Consider the following 9,177-nt stretch of genomic DNA (forward strand, 5'->3'; position numbering starts at 1 on the left):
GAGCTACAAACTGAGGATGACATAAAGAAGGAGCGTCCAATCAGCATCAAGGAAGGACCTTCCACCTGTAGTTTACCTGACTTTAACAACAGAGAAACTGAGGAAGACAAAAGTGACAAAGATCTAAAAAGTCCTAAAATGTTTATGTGTGACATTTGTGGGAAACACTTTCAATACAAGTCGAATGTAAAGGCGCATAAATTAATTCACACAGGAGAGAAACCTTTCAGATGTGAGATCTGTGGTAAACAATATAATCAGAAGTCACACTTGAAGAAACATAAATTAGTGCACAGTGGCGAGAAAGCGTTCAGCTGTGACTTCTGTAAAAGGTGTTTCTCTCAGAAATCAAACCTAGAGAAACACGTTAGACTTCACACAGGTGAGAAACCGTTCGGCTGCGACGTCTGTAAAAAAAGATTCTCTCAGAAGTCCAATTTGAATATCCACGTGAAACGGCACTCGGGAGAGAAACCGTATGGCTGTGATACGTGCAAAAAGTTTTTCTCCCAGAAATCCAACCTAGAGAGTCACATGAAGCGCCACACTGGAGAGAAACCGTTTGACTGCAAGATGTGTGAAAAGACTTTTTCGCAGAAATCTCATTTGGAACGCCACGTGAGATGCCACACTGGAGAGAAACTGTACGGTTGTACCAAATGTGAAAAAAGGTTCACTCATAAGTGTACGCTGGACAAACATCACAGAGAACACACTGAGGACAGGAATGACAAGTAGAAGTCCAATCCTTTCAAAGTCCACCAAGCTTGGATTATATTTGGCACAAAGGATGATGGGAATTCATCTTTAGTTTCATTTCTGCCTTCGAAGGTACCGCTCAATCACACGGACCGATGATAGTATTTTTTTTCCCTGTTTGAACACACTGTATCCTAGAAGTGTGTCAATACATGATTAGATTAATCATGATTCGACACGTGACAAATCAGTAACAATTCATACATTTTTAAAAACAATTGTTTTTCATAACAACTAACTGACATAACATGACCGCTCCTTGCAGAACAAAAGTCCTGGATGCCTCCCGGACACCTGAAGGAACAGACCATATATAACAAAACCTTGGCTGCGTCCCATTAGTCCCTCCTATCTCCTTCCCTATCCCCACTCCACGGGGCTAAGGAAATGTGTTAAGAGACTTCTTAAAGGAGTTAGGGAAAGGCCATCACGTTCTTTGACAATCAGACGCACTTCCACTAGGTGAAGTAATAATCCAATGGCGGTGAAGGTTGGTGACGTCTGCCGTCGTGAAAAAACTACACATTTCCAAAAATGAAATTCTAAAAGCTCATATAAAACACTTTCAGCTGTGCCTCTAACCACTGATATAATCTCAAATATCACAAGGTTTTCATGTAAATCAAAGGAAAAGAGGCCACCAGGCTATAAGGAACAAAAGTCAAACTAAAAGAACATCACATTGAGAATGGTTGCTTCCACTCACAAATCAACATGAATCCAAAATAAGTGTGATTTTATGAAATTGTTACATTTATGCAAGATATAGGTCTACATAATGTTGTAGACATACACATGTATAACCGCTCAAAGCATTCCGAGGTGAATGAAATATGTTGAATAAAACATGATGAAGCTAAAAATGTCTCTGATCCCTTTTTCTTGAACAAGAGTGCTCTTTTTTATGTCAGTTATAATGTGATTACATGGCTTATATCATAAGATATGAGTTTTAGATTCTTTAAAGTTGTTCAAGGCATATTATTACATTGGTAACTTACATGATATGCGTCCATTTTCAGTCCTCGTGAGTTTCTGTGAACGCTCGGATGAGCGGGCCACTTTAAATGTTTTCACCACAAAGGAATTGTGGGTCAGCATTATGTGGTTTCCTTTGGTAAAGGATGCATCAGTTTCCTAGGCTAAAGGAGGTGAAAATATGGATTATTATTAATGGTTTCTTTTTTAACATACTATATCTAAATGTCCAATAGCTCCTATTTACTCATAGTAAAATATATTAGGGTCAACTTTCTCACAGCCTATTTCTTTGAACAGTTTTAGAACATCTGATTTCAACTTAATCTAAATCTAACAATAACACAAGCAAGTACCTAAGCGATTAGATGAATCAAATATAAATAACTGGGACACTCAGATTAACACAAAAAAAGACAGTTTGACCAAAATGCACAAAATCTAAATCATTAACAAATAAGAATAATTATATTTTAAATATTAAACTTAATACACATTAAACAACTCATATACATATACCTAATAAATCAAATAAACAGACACAATTGACCCCTAAATGATAAATAATAATTAATTCATCAATTTGAACATAATTTGTGTTGCTTTATATCAGCAGTAAATGTTATCTTTAACTAACTACAATAACTGATTGTTTGATTTGTAAATGTACAAAATCTTCTAAGATATGCTTTGACCTATATAATTTGTGTATGTATTTATCTTTGATGAGCTCATGTTTTACGTATCATAACATAAGACGACGCATGTCTCAGCCAACTGCCAGCCAAGGAGGAGAAATACAAGATACCAACATAGAATAAAAATGCTGAGAAAACTACGCTGGAGGCCCAGGAGTGAGCCAACCCTGACGCCCACAGCTGTGTATTAGATGAGTGTCTGTTCTCCTATTGACTTGATATTGTTGATTCATTTTCTGTTCATCTGCAATCTCAGGCCCTGAACACGAGAGTATCTCAAAACTCTAACAATTGGTGACCCCTGACGAACATGAGACCTTCAGAGATGACAAAGAGGTGCTGGACTCTGGAGGTGGAGCTGCTTCCCTGGACACGGCGCCAGTAAAAAAGCTGAGCAGTACCTGTGGCAAAAAACTGCACAGCTATTAAGCTATAAAGCAAGGAATCTCTCTCTGTCTGTCTGTGGCTCAAATATCTCTGTGGTTCAGGGACCGACAGAGCTGAGACTTTCAACATGGCTGCCTTTTGGTTCAAAGGTGTGTAACGTCAGATTTGTTTGGACTGCAATAGTACTGTTGATGAATTATTTTATAAAATTGTCCACTGCCACCGGAGCAAAGTCACTAGAGTCACGTGCACGCCAGAGCCAATCGCTGCATGCCGTAACCATGTGCGCTAGTCACATTATTTGATATTTGTTTCCAAAACCAAAATGAAAAAATGCAAAACGCCTTGTTCTTGTTGTTCCGCATTAGGTCAAAGGTCAAGGGGGATAAACTCGCCATGGCTGACGGTGTAGGATCCGAGTCTGACAGAGATTTAGAATGTTTTTCCCGTTGTAGCGTTGATTCCTTGAACAATTTTTTGCATGAAGTTAGTATCAGTCTCTGAGGCAGAAAAACCGAGTTAGCTGCTAAAGCTAATGCTGCACACGAGCTAAAAATTCTGTTTTTTTCCTGACTTTTCAAACTGTTTCAACTGATGGCGTTACTCCAGTTCTCTTATCGACCTGTCCATCTTGTGCACTTCCTTCAAGTTTGTAAATTGAATTAAAATAATAACTTAATAAAAATAATCATGGACCTGGTTAGTGAATGGTGTACCTCGTAAATGTATCTTTTCAAAGTCAGAACTCACACTGTCCTTTTCACACTCGGAAATATCGCTTGTCCCAATAATAATAATAATAATAATGATTAATTTTATTTATGAGCGCTTTTCAAAAACACTTTACAGTTGTTAAAACTACACAAGTCAGAAAAAGAAACCAACAACAATAAATTAATACATAACAATCCAAAGTTGAAAGCTTGGGAGAGGATGTCACGAGACAGAACTGAGGCTCAAGCGCAGACAGCACAACAGGAGGCACAAATACAAGTAACTGATTTATTTCACAAAACAGAATTCAACATAAAACCAACCAGCGCCCTAAGTGGGGTAGTGGAGAACTAAGGAAGTGCTGAGCAAACTGAGGGAGACCTAATACTAAGGTTAAATAAGAACAATCAGGAAACTACTGACGAAACCAAAATTCTAGGCCTAAAGGCATAAACTAAGAAAGGGCAAAAACTAACAAAAGAAAACCTCTGAACCCCGAATGGGCAGGAACACTGAGACGCTCGAGCTGCAGCCAACACAGACGAAAGGAAGGAGCCTGGCACAGGAGTGGGGAGGAACCAGCTGAAGGGTGGAGAGCGCAGAGAGATTCCAGAGATGAAGGAGGCAGAAGGGATCCCAGCGGCGGAGAGGGTCTGAGTGAGCAATGTTTTATGGTTTGGCGTCGGTTTGTGGTCTGCCAGTGTCTTAAGTAGTGGTGTGAATACTTGCAGGTGGGGAGACCACTCCCCGCCGCAGCTGGAAGCAATCCTGAAGATTAGAGGTGAGTAGTCCGGACAGTGAGGCATGGAGACCACCAGATGGTGCCAACGGACCACTTCAGGAGATGCCAGAAGTAGAGGACATGACAGTACCCCCCCTCCTACGTGCGCCTCCAGGCGCACGACCAAAACGTTCAGGACGCCGCCGCTTGAGGTCCCTGATCAGGTCTGGGCAAAGGATCCGACTGCGGGGGACCCAGCTCCTCTCCTCAGGCCCGTATCCCTCCCAGTCCACGAGAAACTGGAGGCCGCGACCCCTGCGGCGAACATCCAGCAAGCGCCGAACCGAGTAGGCGGGTGAGTCATCCACCATCCTGGGAGGAGGGGGGGGGGGGAACAGGAGGAGCCAGGGGGGAGTCCCTGGAGGGCTTGACCTGCGAGACATGGAACGTGGGGTGAATTTTCATAGTTCGGGGAAGGGTGAGACGTACCGCTGTCGGACTGATGATCCTCTCCACGGGGAAGGGGCCGATGAACCGAGGCGCTAGCTTCCTGGATTCAACCTTCAGAGGGAGGTCCTTGGCCCTCAACCAGACTCGTTGGCCCACAGAGTAGGTTGGTGCCGGGCAGCGACGGCGGTTGGCCTGCCGCTCCATCCTCTCAGTTGATTGTATAAGTCTGGCCCTGGCCCTGTCCCAGACCCTTTTGATCTGACTGACGAAGGTTTGTACAGAGGGAACGGAGAGTTCTTGTTCCTGGGAGGGGAACAGCGGAGGTTGATAGCCGAGGGAGCACTGAAAAGGAGACATCCCCAGAGAAGAGTTTATCTGTGAATTGTGTGCATACTCCACCCAGGTCAGATGCTCACCCCAGGAAGTGGGGTTGGAGGAGACCAGACACCGGAGGTACGTCTCCAGAGACTGATTGGCCCGCTCCGCTTGGCCATTAGACTGAGGGTGAAAGCCAGAGGTGAGACTGAGGGTGGCTCCTAGAGCAGCGCAGAAGGCCTTCCAGACTCCGGAGATGAACTGTGGACCCCGGTCCGAGACAATGTCTGCTGGTATCCCGTGCAACCGGAAGACGTGGTCAACTAGGAGGGATGCCGTCTCCCTGGCTGAGGGGAGTTTGGGAAGGGCGACGAAGTGTGCTGCTTTGGAAAAACGATCAACAATGGTGAGGATGACCGTGTTACCTCCAGAGGGGGGTAGCCCCGTGACGAAATCTACAGCGATGTGTGACCAAGGCCGAGTGGGCACTGGGAGTGGTTGAAGGAGGCCCGAGCTGGGTCTATAAGGGGTCTTGCCCCGGGAGCAGGTGGGACAAGCGGCGACAAAGTCCCGAGTGTCTCTTTCGAGAGAGGGCCACCAAAACCTCTGCCGCAGGATGGCTGTGGTCCGGAAGCCCCCAGGGTGGCAGGCGAAGCGAGAGGTATGAGCCCACTGGAGCACCTGGGTACGCACAGACTCAGGAACATAGAGAACATTAGGCGGGCAGTTACCTGGGATTGGCTGTTGGGGCTGTGCTTGACGGACCTGATCCTCCACTTGCCAGGTTAGAGAGGCGACAAGACGAGCAGGGGGAAGGATAGATTCTGGGTCACCAGAGGGTTCGTCGCAGGAGAACTGACGAGACAGGGCATCCGGCTTGATGTTACGGGACCCCGGGCGATACGTGAGGGAAAACTGGAAGCGACAAAAAAAACAGCGCCCAGCGGGCCTGCCGAGAGTTCAATCTCCTGGCTGAACGAATGTACTCCAAGTTCTTATGGTCCGTCCAGACAATGAATGGGTGCTCTGCCCCCTCCAGCCAGTGACGCCACTCCTCTAGAGCGAGCTTGACCGCCAGCAGTTCCCGGTTCCCCACATCGTAGTTCCGTTCTGCTGGGGTCAGGCGGCGAGAGAAGAAGGCACAGGGATGCAGCTTTTGGTCAGATGGGGTCCTCTGGGAGAGCACGGCCCCAACCCCGGAGTCCGAGGCATCCACCTCGACCACAAACTGAAGGTGGGGATCTGGCTGAACAAGGATAGGAGCAGAGGTAAAGCGTACCTTGAGGGACTGGAATGCTTGCTCGGCCTTGGGGGTCCACTGGAAGGGGATTGAGGTGGAGGTCAGGGCTGTGAGAGGGGCTGCCACCCTACTATAATCACGGATGAAGCGGCGGTAAAAGTTAGCGAAGCCCAAAAAACGCTGTAACTGTTTCCGGGTCTCTGGCTGGGGCCACTCGGTGACAGCCGACAGCTTGGCCGGATCCATCATAACACGTCCTGGGGAGATGACAAAACCCAAGAATGATACAGTAGTAACGTGAAACTCACACTTCTCCGCTTTAGCAAAAAGGCGGTTCTTCCACAGGCGCTCCAAAACCAAGCGGACATGGCTGACGTGTTCCTCCTGGTCTCTGGAATAAATCAGGATATCGTCTATGTAGACAAACACAAAGCGGTTAATCATATCCCGGAGCACATCGTTAACCAGGTTCTGGAAGACGGCGGGGGCATTCGTGAGGCCAAAGGGCATTACTAAGTACTCAAAGTGTCCCAGGGGGGTATTAAAACCCGTCTTCCACTCATCTCCCTCTCTTATTCTCACCAAATGATAAGCATTTCTCAGGTCTAGTTTGGAGAACACTTTGGCCCCGTGGAGAAGGGTGAAGGCAGAGTTTATCAGAGGTAGAGGGTACTTGTTCTTCACAGTTATATTATTTAGGCCCCGAAAGTCAATACAGGGTCGCAGGGACCCGTCCTTCTTATTTACAAAAAAGAATCCCGCACCTACCGGAGAAGTGGAGGGCCGAATGATACCTGCTGCCAGGGCGTCCCTAATGTAAGTCTCCATGGCGGCCTGCTCGGGTTTCGAGAGGTTGTACAGACGGCCAGAGGGCAAGGTGGCTCCGGGCAGGAGCTCGATGGCACAGTCGTAGGGCCGGTGAGGAGGCAAGGATAGGGCATCCTCCTTACTGAAGACTGGAACTAGGTCATGGTAAACCTCAGGAACGCCGGACAGGTCTGGAGGCCGAGGATCTGGCTTGGGATTTACAGGAGCAGGGGATGGGGCTGAACGGAGACAGTTAGCATGACACCCAGTACTCCAGGACTTAACCTGGCTGCCGCACCAGTCAATAGAGGGGTTATGTTTAATCAACCAGGGGTGCCCCAGCACCAACTGTGGGCGCGAATGTTCCATCAAGTGAAAGGTTAGTGTTTCATGATGGTTACCTGCTAACCGGAGGGAGACAGGAACTGTTTTCCGGCGGATCGTGGCCAGGGAGAGGCCGTTGAGAGAACGGGCCTCCACGGGAGAATCCAGTGGCACCGATGGGATGTGGAGCTGCCTGGCGAGGTCCGAGTCAAGGAAGTTCTCCTCGGCCCCAGAATCCACCAGCACGGTCACAGAAAGTGAGTGGTTCTGGAAGCTGAGTGTGGCGGGTAGCTGTAGCAGATGAGGGGAGGTGGAAGCAGTCCGGCTCACTCGTAGACTCCCCGTCACGAGTGAGCCCTCTCTTTTGCTGGTCTCTTGGGGCAGGAAGCAATGAAGTGCCCGGAACCCCCACAGTAGAAACAGGTGTTAGTAGCCCGCCTCTGCTCCCTCTCTTGCTGAGTCAGCGGTGCCCCACTGATCCTACCAACCTCCATGGCCTCGGGGGCAGCCTCAGGGAACGGTGCGGGCGTAGCAGACTGGAGAGTGGGACTCAGTCGGCGGGAGGGTGCTGAGTCCCTCCAGTGTGAGCGCTCTCTGCGCCTCTCCCTCAACCGATTGTCAAGCCGGATGGCGAGGGAGATTAGGGCCTCCAGGCTGGCCACCTCCTCCTTGGTGGCGAGTTCATCCTTCAGAGCCTCGGACAGTCCCCTATAGAATGACCTCTGGAGGGCCGGATCGTTGAACCCACTGGTAGCTGCAAGGGCCTGGAACTCCACGGAGTACTCTGCAACACTGCGGGCCCCCTGCCTCAAGGCCATGAGGCGATCTCCAGCGTCTCGGCCCCGAACTGGGTGATCGAAGACGCGCCTCATGTCTGCAGAGAAGCGGGAGTAGGAGGAGCAGACCTCCCCCTGTTTCTCCCACACAGCTGTTCCCCAGTCCCGTGCAGGTCCCCGTAGAAGGCCAATTAGATATGCGATTTTAGCCCTATCGGACGCGTAGGAAGTCGGTTGTAACTCAAAGACGAGTGAAACCTGAGTCAGGAAGGCCTGGCAAGAACCGAGATCCCCAGCATAGCGCTCAGGAACCGGAACCGTGGGTTCACGGCCTACCGTGGCCAGAGCCGAGGGAGAACCTACAACCGTCGTCTCGTGGGCATTAGTGGGGGTAGGCTGGCTACCTGACGCAGCTATGGAAGATGCTAACACGGACTGCTGACCAGTAAGGTGAGACATTTGACTGATTAAAGCATTAACGCTAGACGCAAGAGTCCTGAGTAGCTCCTCATGCCGGCCTAGAATTGCGTCATGACTAACTACAGCCTGATGAGCGGCTGAGCCCTCATCTGTCGTGCGATCTGCTGAGCTCATTATGGCCAAACCATACTGTCACGAGACAGAACTGAGGCTCAAGCGCAGACAGCACAACAGGAGGCACAAATACAAGTAACTGATTTATTTCACAAAACAGAATTCAACATAAAACCAACCAGCGCCCTAAGTGGGGTAGTGGAGAACTAAGGAAGTGCTGAGCAAACTGAGGGAGACCTAATACTAAGGTTAAATAAGAACAATCAGGAAACTACTGACGAAACCAAAATTCTAGGCCTAAAGGCATAAACTAAGAAAGGGCAAAAACTAACAAAAGAAAACCTCTGAACCCCGAATGGGCAGGAACACTGAGACGCTCGAGCTGCAGCCAACACAGACGAAAGGAAGGAGCCTGGCACAGGAGTGGGGAGGAACCAGCTGAAGGGTGGAGAGCGCAGAGAGATTCCAGAGATG

The 9,177-nt window shown here is 48.5% G+C and overlaps 1 protein-coding gene across 1 annotated transcript; it reads left to right on the forward strand.

Moving 5' to 3' along the window:
- LOC114463110 (gastrula zinc finger protein XlCGF49.1-like) lies at positions 1 to 1,459 on the forward strand. The gene has a single exon (XM_028446377.1). It carries the CDS (start codon positions 139 to 141, stop codon positions 736 to 738), a length of 600 nt encoding a protein of 199 aa, XP_028302178.1. The 5' UTR covers positions 1 to 138; the 3' UTR covers positions 739 to 1,459.
- Positions 1,460 to 9,177: the final 7,718 nt, after the last annotated feature.

Source organism: Gouania willdenowi, chromosome 5 (assembly GCF_900634775.1).
Source record: "Gouania willdenowi chromosome 5, fGouWil2.1, whole genome shotgun sequence".
Lineage (NCBI taxonomy): Eukaryota > Metazoa > Chordata > Actinopteri > Blenniiformes > Gobiesocidae > Gouania > Gouania willdenowi.